The sequence below is a fragment of the Lactuca sativa genome, chromosome 8 (assembly GCF_002870075.4).
Source record: "Lactuca sativa cultivar Salinas chromosome 8, Lsat_Salinas_v11, whole genome shotgun sequence".
In the NCBI taxonomy this organism is placed as follows: domain Eukaryota; kingdom Viridiplantae; phylum Streptophyta; class Magnoliopsida; order Asterales; family Asteraceae; genus Lactuca; species Lactuca sativa.
The window spans coordinates 132,087,337-132,105,284 of record NC_056630.2 but is presented as its reverse complement, the minus strand read 5'-3'; the positions used below and the strand labels follow the sequence as shown (position 1 = coordinate 132,105,284).

Sequence of the window (17,948 nt, the reverse complement as noted above, 5' to 3'; positions counted from 1 at the left end):
TTGGTACAAAGATCCAATCCAACTATACAAATCGAACTACAAATAGACTCTCAGTTAACCCAAAAACAACTACGTGAGTAAAGTAAACAACAAAACTATACACTAAAAAAACATATCTACGTGTTGACAACAGTCTGTTCAGCCAGTATTATCTAGTGATCCATCACCGATTGACATCCCTAATCGAGTTCCAAGAAACACCACGTAAATCCCCATAAGCCCTATCCCTAACAACTTGCTAGGCTGCATCCCATTTCTCGGCAACACCACCAGCGACCAAACCAGCCCCACCACCAAAAACCCAATATTACAAAACATCCCCACATCACCACCCATTTTATAAGACTCCGGTCTATTTGACCATGATCCAATCAGCATACAAATCCCCAAACCCGCAAGCGTGTTGAACATCGGGCCCGCATAGCAACCGGATATGGCAATCTGCACGCCTTCACCGCCATTAACCGCCAATGCAACATTTGACATCAAGTCACCCATCGAGTTCCCCCATGCTAAAAGTGTTAACCCAAGGATTGATGGGTTGATTCCGAATATTAGACCAAATGCTACCAATAAAGAAACTAGCTCATTGGCTATCATGTAGAACCAAACAATGCTCATAAAGAACCCTCCAACAACCCATGGGAGGACCCATTTTTGAGGTGGGTGGTTTGTGTTTATGAAAATAAACGCAACCCCACCAAGGAAACAACCGACTACTGCACAAGCTAAGTAGATTAGCCCAGTAGCTAGTCGGTTGTTACCATACTGGTTGTTCCATAGGAATGCGAGGAGGGAAGGGGCTAGGGTTACGCTGACGACAGCGTAACCTTTTGACCATCTTCCTTCCTCGATTATTGGAATTGTCAACCGTCTTGGCAACGATAACGGGAATTCTAGACATGAAAATAGTTTAGAACACGAAAGTGGTGAGTTGTTATGTTCTTCATCCTTCCATCCCCAAAGAGGCTTTGGGTTATCTTCCATATGTCCAAGAACCTCCGAGTAAATTGACACGTTTGAACCCCACATCCAGTGTGGAACCTTTGATTCAATCAAGAGTGGGACATCATCGGAATCCGTGAAAGACATGTTTATTGATTCAAGATCTTTATTTTCGTAATCATCCATTTGAGTAACAGCCAACAACGGGACACTTATTGTCTCAATGTTCAAAATCCCATCTCTTAGTCTCAAGAACTCGTTAGCGGCAACTAAGGCGGCGTAAACAATGTAAATAAAAACAAACGCGATTGCGCCACCGACACTAACCTCTCCGATAAGCAAGATGAAAGCAAGAGAAACAACGGCAAAAAGAAACACAGATACATCTCTAATGAAGCATTTCTTATCGATATTCACAGCCTGATCAGCCACACAGATAGAAATAGTCCCGACAACAACACACGTCACGAAAATGGCTCCACCCAGAATACTGTTGAGCCCAACATCGCCATTATCGGTGCCCACAAAAGCAGCGATGCTAGCAAATACATCAGGGGCACCGTTTCCTAATGGAAGCAAGGTGACCCCTGCGACAGTTGGTGGCAATCGCAATAAATTCGACAACTTTTCAAGAGAACAACAGAAGTAATCGGCAGCTGTGTTGCCCAAAAGATAAAACAAGGCAGCAAGCCATAAAACGAGTACAATGTAACCAAAGAAAGCATGGTTTTGACAAGAACAGTAGAAGAAGTTCATGTAATTGAAAAAACCATCGGATTTACATTGAGGGTTAGCTAATAAGAACTCACATACACTTTCATAGCCTTCATGTTGATTTAGTCCTGTACAATCAGGTGGGGTCTTGATACCCAAGTTTCGTGGAGTACTGTGCAACCCGACCCGGTTGATAACCTTGTAGTTCCATTTATGGGTCTGTTGGTGAAAGCAAAATACGAGAAATACAAGGCTGAAAACACCATGCAAAGAACCACGGGAATTGAAGGGTATCCGGAAGCGGTGGTCCATTTACACCAACAGAAACCTAGTTTTATGATCTTACTTTACAATTTGACTAAGGAGATCAAGAAATAATGATTTGGGTAATACGTTGAGGTAATTGGGTATCATCAAAAAACCAGAGTGAAAAGAAGTGATCACGTAGGCATATGATTCGATAAGATTTCGATTTCGAGAATTGAAATAGGTAAAGAAGATCAAGAATGACAGACGTGTATTAGATCAAGGAGGCAAAAACCCAAAATTATGAAAGGGAAAGAGAGGAACTTTTAGGGCTCTTGATGTTGAAGAAGGAGAGACGAGATGACTTGTGTTTTGGTTTTTTGTGAACAGATTGAGTCGATTCGAGTGGTTCAGTTTTCATGAGAAGGTATCATTCCGATGAGTTCTGGGGTTGTCATTTTCGGCAACTAATTAAATGTGCCAAAACTCAAAAGGGTATAACCGGTATATGATTTCTTAATCATTTACGTTTAAAGATTAAAGATATGTTTTAGTGAAAAAATTAAACACATGTTTTCTTCAAGAAAATAATGCACATACTTTTTGTTTCTAAAACATATTACTTTTATTGTTTACAGTGGATGATAACATGCCCGTAAAAGTTAAAACTATTTTTCCATTAATTTTTAGCTTAATAGTATGTTCTAAAATTAATATTTAAAACTTACGTAGTTTATTTTATAACTAAATAAAAGATCTTGTCATGTAAAATTATATTTGACATTCGTAACCAAAAACTTTTACTCATTTACAAAGAAATATTAATATTTTACAACGAAAAAAAGAGTTCTGATTTATTAAGATTTATTAAGAAAGTCCAAAATGATATTGTTAGTCCAAGAAAGAAATAGTCATGTTCATTATGAATATGCCCTTCGAAAAATAAGAAAAAAAGTATGTTCATTATTAATAGACAAATTTACATAAATGGTCCTTTTGGTTTTTCAAATTCATATGTTTTGTCCGGAACTTTTTTCTCAAGAAGATGATGATGGTGTCCATGGTTTTAATTTATTACACAGTTGATACATATGGTTTTATTTTTTTTAAAAATTTTATATGTAATTACCATTTTACCTGTAACATCTTTAAAAAGTTTAGATGACAAGTTACGGTATGCAATTTTGTTAAGTTGTGTGAATTACCTAATTTAGAAGATGTGAAATAAGGTTATTATAATAAAAAAAAAATAATGTATACCCCTTTGTTTATAAATGAAAATGTAGAACTTTTTAGCAGAGCTAATCTAAAAGAAGTTATAGTTGACTCGAATACGAATATATGGATATAAAGATCATTAAAATATGAGTATGTACGAAAAAGTTATGGTTAATTGAAGTTGGAGAGTAAAATGTATTGCTTAAAGAAGAAAATGAGAGTTACACGGTTGTATAATGCCTTACACGGTCGTGTAAATGGTTCGAATAGTCTAAACTTCAGTTTAATGAAGTAGATTGTTTTTTATGGCACTTTTGGGACTATTTTGGCAAAACATGGTTGAGTTTCATGTTATACAGTTTTGTAAAGGGGTCAAGGTCTATAAAAATACATTATATCATGTGTTAAGTCGGTTGCTTGCCCCTCATTTCACCACACACCATTTGGAGACCATCTAAGGGCAATTTTAGGAGCTTAATACTAAGAGGTTGATGCTCTATCCAAGGATTTCCATGAAGGACAAGAATCATGGCTTCTATATCTTGGGTTGAAGGTAACTTCTTCTTCTTAGCAAGCTTAGACAAACTTTAATGGTGAAAGTGTAAAGGGATGATGAAACCCTAGTTCTTATATATATATATATATATATATATATATATATATATATAGAGAGAGAGAGAGAGAGAGAGAGAGAGAGAGAAATGAAATCTTGATGATAATTATGTAGTAGGTGTAGTAAACATGTTTTCAAGCCTTAATATGGTTTATTGCTTGAATTTAAAGATGATGATCATGAACCCTAATTGGGTGGTTTGCTAGATATGTGAGATTGAACTGGTATCTTAATGAATTAAGGCATAAGGATAAGTTCTTCGTGAAGCCTAACTAGTTTTAGCCGTGAGATTGTAAAATAATGATATTATGTTATTATAGAAGATTGGAAATGAAAATATGGAATATAATAAAGCTCTTTTGAAAGAGAAGTATTCTTATGAGCTTATTATTTTGATTGAATAGGTATTTAGGGAATATTTGTCAAGAAGCACAAAGTGAAGGATAAGGAATGATAGTTAGTCTTCACTAACTAACAATGTGTGTACATGAGGATTTTTTCCAATGTTAATGGTTTTGATTAAATTAACTCTTTGAAAGAGTAAGTACAAGTTATATGACTGAAAAGATAAAGGACTTTTTATAACTTATGCTTTAAACTTGTAAATGTTTTGAAATGATTATTTATACTATTGACATTGTTTTCTAGATAGAGCATGACATTTGTATATGACTGGGCCATTAAAAAAAAGTAATCATGTATATAATGAATGTGATTGCATAGTATAATATAGTGTCCGAACAAGGTTGTAAAAAATGTTCGATGATCGACTTCGTTAATTAAAGGAATAATCGGTCTATGTGAAGATTAATCGAGGAGCATTAATTATTAATAAAATTATTTAAATACAATTAATATATCTTAAAAAAATATTTGAAATTTTGAAAATTTAAAACTTTGGATTTTTGAAATTTTCTTTATATAATATTTGGAAATTTGAAAATTTTGGTACAATATTTGAAAAGTTGAAAACATGAATTTTTTATTTTTTATTTTTTTCGCCAAAGACTACCAAGGACCGACGTTAACTGATACCAAAACCGATTAAACTAGTCGTCTGGCCTTAATTGTAATCAACTCAAAGCCGTCAATCGATTAATTGGTCGCCATAATTTGTGCAACACTGGTCTAGACAATCATGATATCCCAAGAACGAGATAATAAAAGACTCTACATGGCATGTGGAGTGTGCATTGTCAACAATATAATTGATATACTATCTTTTATGGAAATTAACACTTCTTTTGCTTGTTGCTCCATTATGGAGTGTGCATTGTCAACAATATAATTGATAAAAAACTATTTGTGCAATAAGATAAGTGATTAAATTATAAATAATTATCTAGTGTCAGAAAGAAATGTTAAACATTTAGCAACGACATCACACAATTATATATTATTTTCAAAATATGAAAACTCGTGAACAATTATAAGATATTGACAACTATTTTCAAAATTACATTTTATTTTTGGTATCAAAAAGTTAATACTAAACTTATTTTAGATGATATTATTAACGCCAAATAACTGGACCCGTTTATTTTGTAACCTCAATTAAAGTGGACAAGACAAAATTTTGAATCCTTGAATCCTGAATATGCCACTGCCACCCACCCCTAGGAATATAAAAGTCATCTATCTAACATGGAATTTCAAGGATTCCAACATAATTATATTCCGTCTGTTTGACAACCAAACAAGATATAGAAGGAATATCTGTCTCGGATTTCATTAGAATCTACAAACCAAACACACACACACACACACACACACCTTAAGGGAATGGCTGATTTCATTTTTTTAATCTCTTGATTAAACTTATACGTAACCAATTCTCTCCAACATGTGTCAATAAAATTCAACTTTCTTTGTTGGTATTCGACTGACTTCTGCATGGTGCCTACTTTGGAAGTTTTCAAAGTGGTCCAGCCTAGAATAAGACAGCACAAGACTTTTCTGATCCTTTCAAATACAATCACCAATTCTCACTTCCTCTTATCACCTTCCACTGAAACAACCATCAGCCATAACCATGGAGTACCTTCTTATTACACTAATCACCATTTTTGTTTCTGTACTTGCCATCACACTTCAAGTCTTCTTCCACTCTCCAATATCTCCAGACCCACTTCACTTACCTCCTTCACCACCCTTTTTCACCCCAAACAACCACTTACAGGTGACCTCCCTGATCAAAACTTCATGTTTATTTACGTTTTTTAACTGTGGATTTTTTTTTTACAGAGAGTGATCAAGCTCGGGGAAGGGATGCTGAAACAACCAGAAGATGTGTTTATAGACCAAAAAGGGGTCCTGTATACAGCTACCAGAGACGGGTGGATCAAAAGATTACATAAAAATGGAACTTTGGAGAACTGGAAGAAGATACACAACAAACATACTTTACTTGGTTTGATCAAAACAAAGAGTGGCGATCTAATCGTGTGCGATACTGAAGAGGTATTCATTCATTTACAATTTTTGAAATGTTCGGGCCAAAAATGAAACTTGATGTGATGTTGCAGGGTTTGATTAAGGTTAGTGAAGATGGTGAAGTGACAGCTTTAGCAACTCATTTAAATGGTGAAAATGTAAGGTTTGCAGATGATTTGGCTGAAGCATCTGATGGAAGCTTATACTTCAGTGTTGCCAGCACTAAATTCGGGTTGCATAATTGGCACTTGGATTTTTTGGAGGCAAAACCACATGGACAGCTTCTTAGATATGACCCATCTACAAAGGAAACAACTTTAGTGCTTGATGGACTTGGATTTGCAAACGGGGTAGCTGTTTCTTCAGATGAAGACTTTTTGGTGGTGTGTGAATCATGGAAGTAAGTAAGAGTCGCTGATTTTTTTTTTTAAATGTTAAAGATAAACTAACCTTATGTTTTTTTTAAAAAAAAAAAATCAAGATTTAGGTGTTTGAAGTACTGGCTAAAGGAGGAAAAGAGAGGGAAAGTTGAGATTTTTATTGACAATCTTCCTGGTTCACCCGACAATATCAAAGTAGCTCCTGATGGGTCATTTTGGGTGGCTTTACTTCAGGTTTTTTTTAGAATAAAAAAAATAACCAAAGAATAGAAGTTTGTAATTTGAAGCTAATGAAATAGTTTGCCTTATGCAGTTGACTTCAAGCAGGATGAAATTTGTGCATTCTTCCAAAGCGATTAAACATGTTTTAGCAACATTCCCGAAGCTGTTTGAGCAAATTAGAGCAGTTGAGAAGGGTTCAATGGTGATGAATGTTGGGAGTGATGGGAGGATTATTAAGATGCTTGATGATCCGAATGGAAAAGTGGTGTCATTTGTCACTTCTGTCCTTGAGTTTGAGGGAAATCTTTACTTAGGAAGTTTGAAGAACGACTTCATAGGAAAGCTGCCCCTTGAAACTGTACTCTGAAGCCCTAACTTATGAGCCTACTTTGTGAAATTTAAAAGCAGTAATGGTGTAATACACTTGCTAAGATGAATATTACTCAAGAAAAAAAATGATATTGTAAAAAGTTGAAAGATTGAAATCAGTTGATACTAGTGAAATCTGTTTCTTTTCAATGGTGATGGATTGCTATCGATGTTGGTTTTTTTGTTGACAAATTCAGAGAAAGATGGGATTGGTGGCAACTTTATATCATTGTAAGTGTTTGTTGAAGGGCTTGAAGGGTGTCCTGATGTAACATTTGCATCATCATCTTTTTTGTTCATCTTCATTGCATGATTTGAAATACAGGAAGGTTCTACTTCCGTTGACTTTTTTGAAGTTGGACTTTGACCGGTGGTGGCAAGCCTAGAAGTCAAATCTGTAGTGTTAGCTGTTGAAAGCCACCTCACAGTACTTGCCACCTGTGATAAATAGAATGATTTCCCGGTTTTCCCGTATTTTTTGTAGCATTCATTCTCCAAGAATGTAGAAGATGTTTCAGGGTCTATCCTGCACATCCGGAAGCTTCTAGAACACCAAAAAAACAAAATAAATAAAAACAGAGTGAAGGGTAGGGTATGCTTACAGAAAGTTGTCGAGGCGTTGTTGTGTTTGTTTTAATGCATTGATCAATCTTTGCTTGCAGGATTCCCTTGTTGTGTCACTTATGACATTTTTGTCGAGTTTTTTTGGACTTTTATTTTGATAATATTTCTCTTCTGCTCGTTGTAATAATTCCATTTTTTCAATAAGTCTTGATTTTGATGATAAGGGTGTCTGTGTAAGGCCTTCAACGTCATCAATCCCATCTGGAAGTTATACATGATTATCATTTCTAAGATTCTATTAAAAATTTATAAAACTTATTAAACAAAATATGTACCATCATCATCATCAGAGATATCATCATCTTCAGATGGAATTGCCTCGTCATCACGAGACCAGTATTCTGAGAATTCCACTTCACCAAACGACTTTGAGGAGCTGAGACATAACAAAAACAAACATTCATCAGGATATAACAATTTTATGAAGGAAAATAGCTTCCTAATTCCTAAATAAAACATACCTATTCATAAATATCTGTGAGGATCCGATTCTATTACGAAGAGAACACATGGTTTTAAGCTCCTCTAAGTTCTTCATCACTAAATTTGGATCTTTACATGCATCACATGTTTTCTTACACACTGAAGTCGATACCTGCTTTCCAAAAGTCACATGTAAGAAGTTTTCACACTAAAACATGATGGAAATAATTATTATAATAAATCATATATAGATTTACTTACCTGTTCCCCGAAACTATCAAGAATCTTTTTCCTACGACAACCAGATGTTTCACAATACTCAACCATCTGCATTTATTAAATCATGCATTTGATTTTTATAACCATAATCAATAAAATAATTTATGGATTCTACAAGAAATATAAGCTTACTGAATTGAATTCATCAACTGACTTCTTTGGCGACCCATTCTGTGACTTTTTGTTATCCGCATTATTCAATATAAATTGCTGCAAGTATCTTATAGAGGACTTTAGTATGCTTGTTAGTGAAAAAAAATTATAAAATGAATAATATAGAAGATAATAATCGAACCATTTTCTTGCGATCATCTATTCCATAGTACAAAATGCTTCTAGAAGGCTGTTGATCACGACCAGCTCTACCTGATTCTTGATAGAATGACACCATTGACTTTGGAATATTGTAATGACAAACAATCCTAACATCCTTTCGATCAATTCCCTAATAAATATTGTACACAATTTGTTATTTAATCCATTTGGAGAAAAAAAAAATATATATATTCGAATAAACAGAGGTGTAATATAATATTATTAAAAAAGTTGCATACCATTCCAAAAGCCACTGTAGCCACTACGACTTGTGTCTTGGCAGAAATCCAATCATCCAAAACAGAAGTCCGTAATTTATTGTTCAACCCTGCATGGTATGCTGAAAAACAAAAGGAAAAAAGAAAAAAGAAATGTTTGTAAGGAAGATTTTAAGATGAAAAGTCAAAGGAAGATGAATAGTTACATACCAGCACAAGAAATGCCATTTTTTGATAAATGAGAAGCCAAGTCATCACACATTGTACGTTCAAGGCAATACACAATCCCACAAACATCTCCACAGGATTTAATTAGATCAGTTAGATCATCATAAGGGTCTGTTAGAAGGTCTTTAAATCGAACTGTAAAAAAATTAGAAATTTTAGTCAATGACATTGATGATTTTAGAAGCAAAGACAAAAAAAAAAAAAAAAAAAAAAAGCAACTGACTTAACCTTCATAATATATATTTGGTCGATTAAATGATGATTTAAGGACTAGAGGATTTTCCATGTTCAATGACTCTATCACATCCACCTGAACCCTACAAAAGAAAATAAATCAGGTAAGAGTTATATCCAATGAAGTATAGAAAGATACAGGGTGAGAGTTAAAAAGACTCACTTGGGAACAGCAGTAGCTGTCAATGCTAATAGTGGTACATCTGGCAGGCGTTTTCTCAAAGAAGCTAACTTTCTGTAGCTAGGCCTGATTATGAAAAGACTCTAATCAAGAACCACAAAAACTAGCACTAATGAACCATTGAGCTTATATGAAGAAACTATGTAGCAATTTGAGAAATTACCTAAAATCATGGCCCCATGTTGAAATGCAATGTGCCTGAAAAGTTGAGATAAAATGGATAAATATTGATCAGTAGTCATTTATGAATCAGTGAAATTTATAAAGTTCAAACCTCATCTACAGCTATCAGATTCAACAACCCTCTGGAATGAAGTTTTGTTAGCTTCAACATAAATCCTGTTGTTGCAATCAATTCTGGTGTCACATAGAGTAACCTCATTGATGGATTTCCAGATTCAAGCTCCTCATGAATCTGAAAGTTTTTCAAATGTTCGAGCAAATATATTCTTTCAGTAAATAGTTGTTGTTGAAGTTTAAAATACAATGAGGTACACAATGTAAGATAGTAAAGTAAGGCATTACCTTATTCCTAACTTGTGAAGTCTGAGTTGATGAGAGATATTCAGCAGCTACCCCTTTTTCCTTCAATGCCATAACTTGGTTTTCCTGGTGCAAAGTAACAATACTTTACAACAATTTGAAGTATAACATTTGACAATATACATACACAGACACATATTGAGCAAGTAAACACACTCACCATTAAGGCTGTGATCATGGAAAAACAATGCATTCAATCAAAAGTTAGACCCTAGCAATGAAAACCAAAGAAAACATTGTGTAGTACATGGTTCCACTTTGATAAACATCCAAATTATGACTGACAATCTTTCACCTATTAAAGGAGAAACAACAAGCACAATGCCCCGTTTTGCTAGAGCAGGGATTTGATAACAAATCGACTTCCCACCACCAGTTGGCATCAGACAGAAACAATCCCTTCCTGCATAAAAATTGAGGCCCAAGAACAACTTATTCCCCCAATTTCATGTGATAGAAACTTGAAAATGGATACTTTAACAGATTTCAAGAAGCCTACACACTATTACTGCGGTAAAAAAAAGGAATATGAATACAGAACCAGATAAGACAGCTTCTATGGCTTCCAACTGCTTTCCTCGATACTCCAGATGCCCAAAATGCCATCTCAAGAGCTTCGTTAGAGCTTCTTTCCCAGAAATTTGCTTCTCCTTGCTAATAGTTTTCGCAGGCAGTAGCGCTTTCTTCATTACCACTGTTTGAATAAAAAATTGCATTTGTGAACTTCATATAATCAGTCTTCGAAGATTGAACGCTAGAATATTAATTTGCGTTGCCTACAATTTAAATCAAGAATTTCCGACTAGACGAATCAATTGGTGAAGGAAAAATTATTAAATTTTCTAACATTTTACATGCAATGATCATTGGTGATGGTTATAAGAAATTGTCGTTATTTGTAATAAGCGAAAGAAAGAAACCTGGATTCGCCGATTATGTAGCCGGAATATGGAGGAAATCAGTGAAGGTACCCATACGCAAGGGTTTTATTTATGCAGAAGGACATGTCATAGCCATAGGCTCATAGCAAATCAAGGGTGTGTATTCTGTTCGACGCCGTATTGTAACACTAAAATTATTTATTTCTGATTTGTCTCAAACTCAAAGTTAGTTATTCAAGCGGGTCGGGTAAAGTTATACACTTGGACCGGATAAAATAAGATTAAAGTCAGAGTCTAAGGGAGTGTTTGATATACATCTGACCGAGTCCGGTTAGACGTTTTTGGCTGACTCGGTCAGCAAAACATGTTTGGTAATCAAAATTTGGGCATCTGACTCGATAAAAAAAAATCTGATTCGGATAGAAGAAGGAAGATAGCTGACTGAGAAAGGATGATACGCTTTCTAACTTTACCCTCGCCCTACCGTTCTTTTCAACGTCTCCATCCTCATTCTTCTCCTTCTTGCATCGCCTCCATAGCCAAGCATCAACCAACAAGCATCAACGATCTTCTCCATACCAACGATCCATCAACTACCTCTTCTTATCAGGTATGATTTCTACATAATTAGGTCTAATAAATTATGCAAAATTTAATAGAAGATCGACATATTTATGTTCCTATTTGATTTCTGATATTTCTAATTTCTACATAATAGTCAATTGAGAATAGGTTTCGATTTCGGATTTTTCTGTTGAACGTGTTTATGGGTTCCGATTTCTGTCATGTTCATAAGTGAATGGTCCGATTTTTGTTGTTCTGTTCGTGCTTAAACTTCTCAAAAAGTTCTGATTTTTTGCTGCTATGTTCTTGTTTGAAAAGTTCTAATTTTTGCTGTTGAATTCACATATTCTGATTTTTGTTGTTGAATTCACATATGTTCATACACATATATGTTCTATAGCTTGAAATCATTTTTGTTGTTGAATTCATATATGTTCATACATATTTTTTGATGTTATGGTTCTATTTAATCACTATTGTTGCTCCGGTTATGGATGCTAATTATAATTAAATAGCATTTCACCTGCAACGTTATATTGGGGATCATCATCCTTAAATTTGATTGAGGATAGGTTTTGTTTAAAGAGAAGCAGTGCAAGGGTCTGTTGAGGAGGGCACTTTTAGTGGTGTTGGAAAAAGAGGAAAAAGCAAAACAGATGAAGGAAAAGATAAGGGAAAAAGGAGAGAAACAACTTTGAACTACTCATTCTTTTAAATTGCTATGAATGTTCACATCTGCTACAAATATAGTATTTTAAATAGATTGAACTGAAATCATTTTATAATGTCATGCTTCTGACTTGCAACTAAATGAAGTTAAAATTCCGAAAAAGATAACTCTCTTTGTTAAGGATTGAAAGTGTGACTTTGGTTTGAAATCCCATATTCATGTTCTTGATATTGGTTTTGATGAATTATGCTGCTAGTATTTGGTTTGAAAACTCATGTTCTTGATTCTTCAATTTCATCCATGACTTGCTTAAATTGATTGATGAATGTGAATATGGTCAATGAATGGATTTTTTGAATTGTTGAAAAACAATGAATTTATTTATAACTTTATAAAAACAATGATTTCTTTTATAATTTTTATTTGGATTTTTATATGATTTGTTTGTAATTTATATTTTTTATGATATTTGTAGCTCTTCAATAACTTCATGCATCATTATATAGAGCAGCAGGGTAAAATGGTAATTTTTCATCAGTCAGCACCTTCGGTCAGATGTATAATCAAACAATATCACTTCTTACTCAATCAGAATTTCTTACCCAGACAGTCCTTTCTCAGTCAGTACTTTCTCAATCAGCAACTGTCAAACGGGACCTAAGGGTCTTTGGCTTAGCTTTTTAAAGGCTAAAAGTTTTTTTTGGAAAAGTTGCAAGAAATCAGGTTTTCCTAAATTTTCCAAAAAATTGATTTTCCTTCTATCCCAAATAAAAAAAGTAGCTTTTAAAAGTTTTTTGCCAAACATCTTTTACCTTTGATCTTTTCCTAAAAAGACTTTTGGCCTCTTAAAAGCTAAGCCAAAACCTCCTAATTTATTTTTTAAGTTTATTGTAATTTGTAAAGCGCTTTTGTAAATTGTAATTTACAAAGTAGTTTTTTAATAGGTTAGTTTGAGATAATTTATTGTTATGTTCTTTTTATAAAGTTTTTATTATTTGAAAAAGTTTTTGAAAAGTTTTTACAATTGAAGAAAAGGCTTTTTAGAGTCACTTCAAACAATTATTTTTCGTTGATCTTTTAATTTATTATAGAGTCTATAAGATTCATAAAAATTTAAGACTTTTTCAAACATTCAAAAGTCATTAGCTATTACAAAATGTTTTCAAAATAGTTTTATATCAGAGAATCCCAGAAATCAAAATCATAAAATGTAAGAAGGTGCACGACCAAGCCATCGCTTTCCCGTAATCATCCGAAGTACCGAAAAAAAATCCAAAATTGTAAGCACGAAGCTTAGTGAAGTTCCCCTAAAATACCAACGTCATACAACAATAACAATATCATAACAAACAGTATGCATACAAAGTCTTCAGTATGACTAGACCGCCCTCACCAGGCCTTTAGTCTATCTTGCCCACTCTCAGAACCTTCAGCATGTCTGGTCCGCCCTACTGGGCCTTCAGCCTGTCTGGACCGTTCTCCGGGCCTTCGCCCTAACTGGTACGCCCCATTGGGCCTTTAGTCTATTCGGGACGCCCTAGGTCTGTTGGCCTAGAGCACAAAGTAGGACTGTCTCAACCCACCCGCAAACACACAATCAACATATAGATATCAAACACTAGCTAGCACGTACGAACAGTCATACAGATCTAACAGATGGGTTTTGGTCATAAGACATCATATGTGCTCATACAAACCCTAATGCTTGGATCTAGGTTTCTCTATTGTACATGCTTTGAATCCAAGACTATAAACCTTAATTCTAGCATATGGAAATCAATGTTAACATATAATTAGGCTTATGATATTACCTTGATTGTTATGTAGCAATAACAATCCCAATTCCTCCTTGAATTGACTTTGGAAGGCTTAGAGTCACAAGTGTCACTCCTCTAATGGCTTACAAACACCAAGAGCAAATGGAGAAGGTATAAAGAGAGAGGAGAGAGGTAGGAATTCGTCCTTAGGACTTCTTGGGAAGGCTTTTACGAATTCATGAGCCTTAGGGGGTTTATATAGGTGTAAAGATTAAGGTTTTAGTCCTTATCCTTATCTAGTTGCTTGTCCACCAAGCAACCATAAGATAAGTCTTAGAAACCCTTATCCTAGTCGAATTCTAAGGCATTATCTCCTTAAATTCGTTCACCTTATATTTAAGATAATCCTTACCTTATTTTGTAACTATCACATAATTACAATTCAGCCCCTCTAGTTTAATTAATTACACTTGATCACAAAATTAATTCTTAATTAATTATTGACCAATATTAATTAAACAAATATGATTTCTCCTTTAATATATTATTCTTATAACATATTAATAAATCATAATAACCTCTCTCTCTATTTATTTCTCCAATCAAGTTGCTTTGGTGAAGGCAACCCAAAAGGATCATGCACCATCGGGTCAAGTACATACCAAAATAGTTATAGACTTAGACACTAATCCAACAGTCTCCCACTTGGATAAGTCTAACAACTATTATGCGTATGACTTCGGATCCCGATCTGCAATCATAGCTTTCCAAAGCCGCTGTCAACTCTGATCATATCAAATACGTGTGTCCTTAGATAAGGGATCATATATTCCTCCATTCTAGATATCGTATGAGATATGATTTCAAATCATTCTCTTTGTACTATATCTCGATTCCTGATTTATGACGACTGACTAATTGAACAAATCAAATTAGCCCTAGCCTAGCCGAGCATTTACGTTTGTCATCACTAAACCATCGAGGGGCCCAAAGATATCGCTTTTATCCTACTTTGAATAAAAGGAATGGATAAACTTTGATACAATGCTCGCTTGCACTCACTAACCGAATCACACACAACAATATGTTTTATAACACCAAGTTACTAGTGTGTTTACATATTATCAATGTGCAACCGATTCACAAGATACAACTCACACATCTCGGTTTCAAGAATATAAGATGTTATCGTCTCACCAATCACTCGTGATACAATTCATGGAGCGATCCAAGTGAGCGTGGGTGTAATCCAATGCTCAAATCATATTTATAAGCACTCATGAACGTTGCAGCAAACATTTGCTTATGTCTAATGCTCTTTAGACAATCCACACACCAATTCATGACAGTCTTCATTCATATCTACTTCCAACATATGAACAACTGTGGCCCGTTCGAATAATTCGATTATTCTTAATAAACTCAATTATTCTGGAAGTCAAAACATGCAAATGTGGAACACAAGAATAATACTAATCCCATATGGCCTCAAACCTTTGAGTATAAATAAAACGCCTTTTATTTATCACCATATTGATTACTCATTATTTGTCGTTTCGGGTAATCAACTTCTTTCTTGAATTCCAACACTTGTCCCATGCTCCTAGCATGCACACAATGTTTACCTATGGTTCTTACTTTGTGAAATAGATCACGTTGAACACATTTCCAATCCTTATCATTTCACAACTCCAAATCCGTTTTTCATAAGTTAAAGAATATCAAATTCTTGTTACTTATAGAATATGCTAGATTCTAACAATCTATGCAACTATCCTTTCGTAATGTCACTGCACCAAAGTCACAAAGACTATTGCCAATGATATTACAAAGTCCTCTGTCGGAGATTGTTACAAGACAATTCCTTAGATATGATGTCTCTCACTCAAAGTACATTCCTTTGAACATCCTTTTGCATAAAAGTTTCTAATCTTAGACATAGATCTTTTAATATTCATTCCCAATATGGACACACTTCCATATGTTCCATATGACAACTTATTCTTAATAGAATCTTATCTATTCCTAATAATGTCGATATGGTCCATCCAATATGAAAACATTTCCATATCTTCCAATACTATACTTCCAACTACTCACAAGCAACCAATCCTCGTCGAACTTGGATTGTCCTTTGATAGTTGTTTAATTATTTTAGTCTAAACCGTTTCTAGTCCTTTTTCCCTCTAAATGTGCTCGACATTTGGAAAATTTTAGAATGGTCAAACATTAAAGCATTTGCAATCGATCCTATACCCGAAGCGTATGGGACACGACGCATAATGTTTTATTTGCTATGTTCTCAAAATTCGAATTGTGAAGAGAGATGCCGTAATCATAATCGAAATTTTAAGAACACACTATGTACCTTTGACTAAATTTTATTAACATTCCACAACCTAAGCCTTTAGATTTGAAATGAAGTATAATATTCTCTCCCTTAATTATAGCAAAACAACTTTACAACCCTTACGACTTTGCAACGTATAACTCTTGTTTTCTATAATTAATATTGCCAACTTGTAGTACGTGCCTTAATAATCATATAATCATAACATTTATGCTCCCACTATCATGATTATTATTATAAAACATAACACTTATGCTCCCACTAGCTTCGACATGTATTCAGAAACAGCTTAACTTTCAGAAAAACAATACTTATTGAATTTCTTAAGTTCATGTTTCTAATACTTAGTGCTTTGATAATCTTTTATCAATGCTTCTTGAACTTATACACCTTTGCCTTAGATAGTTTATATGTGTGTGTAAACAATTGCCAAACCTCACAATTCAAATTATGGAAAGGGATACCGTAACCATAATCGCATTCGAGAATGCAATTTTACAATCACTATCTTCTTAAAATCTTTCTTAGTGAAAGCATTTCCTCACAATCATTTTCATGAAGGAGGAAATCCTATGAAACTTAGATTTAAATGGTGTATGTGTTCCTATCCATGTGAATTTGTCAAAACCAAAGTTTACGGCAAACTCATATGGATCGAACTTTCTCGATTTCTTGCCTTTATGGTAGCACAGCTGCCCACCATGTATTCCAAGTAGTTAAGCAGCTCACCTTTTCTTATCAATGTACTTTCCATTGATCAAGGTCCTTGCCTTTTATGCATTCAAATGAGAACTCATAGGACTCACATGCATAATTAACTCGATTGGATTGGCACAGAAACTAAATAATGTCAACACGATAGGTTGTAAACCTCAACTCGTGTGCTAGTGATGATCGATAAGGTTTATTTGATTTGTTCTTGAAACCTTTCAAGACCATTAAGACTCCCACTGACTCCTTGACATATAAGATTCTCTTGTCAAAACATTTCTTGACAAACAAATATTCAAGAGTTAGTGTAGCTTTTTTCAAAACACTTCATAAATTGGTACTAGTTGATCTTTGTCTAATCCAAGACATCACAACTTTCCACATTTGATGAACGTTATAAACCTTTCTAATTCTTGTCACTCATTGTCACAATCTTAACTTTAAGACTTGTTTTGGAACGAAGTATGATTGACTTCTTGATTTAACCATTTCTTCAATTCTTGATTCCTCTTCTTAGACATACAATTGTACTAAGACTCACTTAGAGGATCAATTGAGATATGGTTCTTAATCATTAAGACCCATCATAAAGCATAAAAGGTACTCTCCCTTCTTCTTAGAATGAAGAAACTTTTATCTTTCTGCCTACTTGATTCTTCTTATTCGTTCTACTATTGATTTAAACCTTTTTCAATCAATCTAGAATTACACTTAATCTTGTAAGTATAATCACATTTACTAAACCTTTAGTAAATCATGACGAATTTCTTTGTTACTCTTATGGTAGACTTGATCAACACATAACCATTGTGTACTCGATCTCCTAGTCC

General features: G+C 34.2%; 3 protein-coding genes across 4 annotated transcripts; 1 reads left to right on the top strand and 2 right to left on the bottom strand.

Moving 5' to 3' along the window:
- Positions 1–2,380, bottom strand: LOC111894240 (cation/calcium exchanger 4). The gene has a single exon (XM_023890316.3). The coding sequence runs from the start codon at positions 1,969–1,971 to the stop codon at positions 139–141; it is 1,833 nt and encodes a 610-aa protein (XP_023746084.1). The 5' UTR covers positions 1,972–2,380; the 3' UTR covers positions 1–138.
- A 3,331-nt stretch (positions 2,381–5,711) lies between these two features.
- Positions 5,712–7,332, top strand: LOC111894228 (protein STRICTOSIDINE SYNTHASE-LIKE 4-like). The gene is made up of 5 exons (XM_023890304.3): positions 5,712–5,915; positions 5,981–6,196; positions 6,262–6,569; positions 6,651–6,783; positions 6,863–7,332. The coding sequence occupies exons 1-5, from the start codon at positions 5,769–5,771 to the stop codon at positions 7,136–7,138; spliced, it is 1,080 nt and encodes a 359-aa protein (XP_023746072.1). The 5' UTR covers positions 5,712–5,768; the 3' UTR covers positions 7,139–7,332.
- On the bottom strand, positions 7,211–11,237 carry LOC111894227 (ATP-dependent DNA helicase Q-like 3). 2 transcript variants are annotated; one of them, XM_023890300.3, is made up of 18 exons: positions 11,106–11,237; positions 10,727–10,961; positions 10,481–10,588; positions 10,346–10,353; positions 10,168–10,251; positions 9,917–10,057; positions 9,806–9,840; positions 9,625–9,708; positions 9,456–9,544; positions 9,210–9,362; positions 9,021–9,121; positions 8,762–8,911; positions 8,599–8,676; positions 8,449–8,514; positions 8,226–8,359; positions 8,040–8,140; positions 7,743–7,965; positions 7,211–7,666 (listed from the first exon to the last, which is right to left on the bottom strand). In XM_023890300.3, the coding sequence occupies exons 2-18, from the start codon at positions 10,899–10,901 to the stop codon at positions 7,267–7,269; spliced, it is 2,130 nt and encodes a 709-aa protein (XP_023746068.1). In that variant the 5' UTR covers positions 10,902–10,961; positions 11,106–11,237; the 3' UTR covers positions 7,211–7,266. The 2 variants fall into 2 exon arrangements, with proteins under 2 accessions (XP_023746068.1, XP_052621928.1); XM_052765968.1 differs by having other exon boundaries at positions 10,168–10,270; positions 10,346–10,588.
- Between the last annotated feature and the right edge of the window lie 6,711 nt (positions 11,238–17,948).

Coding starts and splice junctions, on each gene's coding strand:
- LOC111894240 (XM_023890316.3), bottom strand. CDS start 1,971: ATGGACCACCGCTTCCGGATACCCTTCAATTCCCGTGGTTCTTTGCAT.
- LOC111894228 (XM_023890304.3), top strand. CDS start 5,769: ATGGAGTACCTTCTTATTACACTAATCACCATTTTTGTTTCTGTACTT. Junction 5,916..5,980: donor CCCCAAACAACCACTTACAG/GTGACCTCCCTG, acceptor TTTTTTTTACAG/AGAGTGATCAAGCTCGGGGA. Junction 6,570..6,650: donor GTGGTGTGTGAATCATGGAA/GTAAGTAAGAGT, acceptor AAAAAAATCAAG/ATTTAGGTGTTTGAAGTACT.
- LOC111894227 (XM_023890300.3), bottom strand. CDS start 10,901: ATGCAATTTTTTATTCAAACAGTGGTAATGAAGAAAGCGCTACTGCCT. Junction 9,545..9,624: donor ACAGCTACTGCTGTTCCCAA/GTGAGTCTTTTT, acceptor TTTCTTTTGTAG/GGTTCAGGTGGATGTGATAG. Junction 8,360..8,448: donor TTGATAGTTTCGGGGAACAG/GTAAGTAAATCT, acceptor TTTGGAAAGCAG/GTATCGACTTCAGTGTGTAA.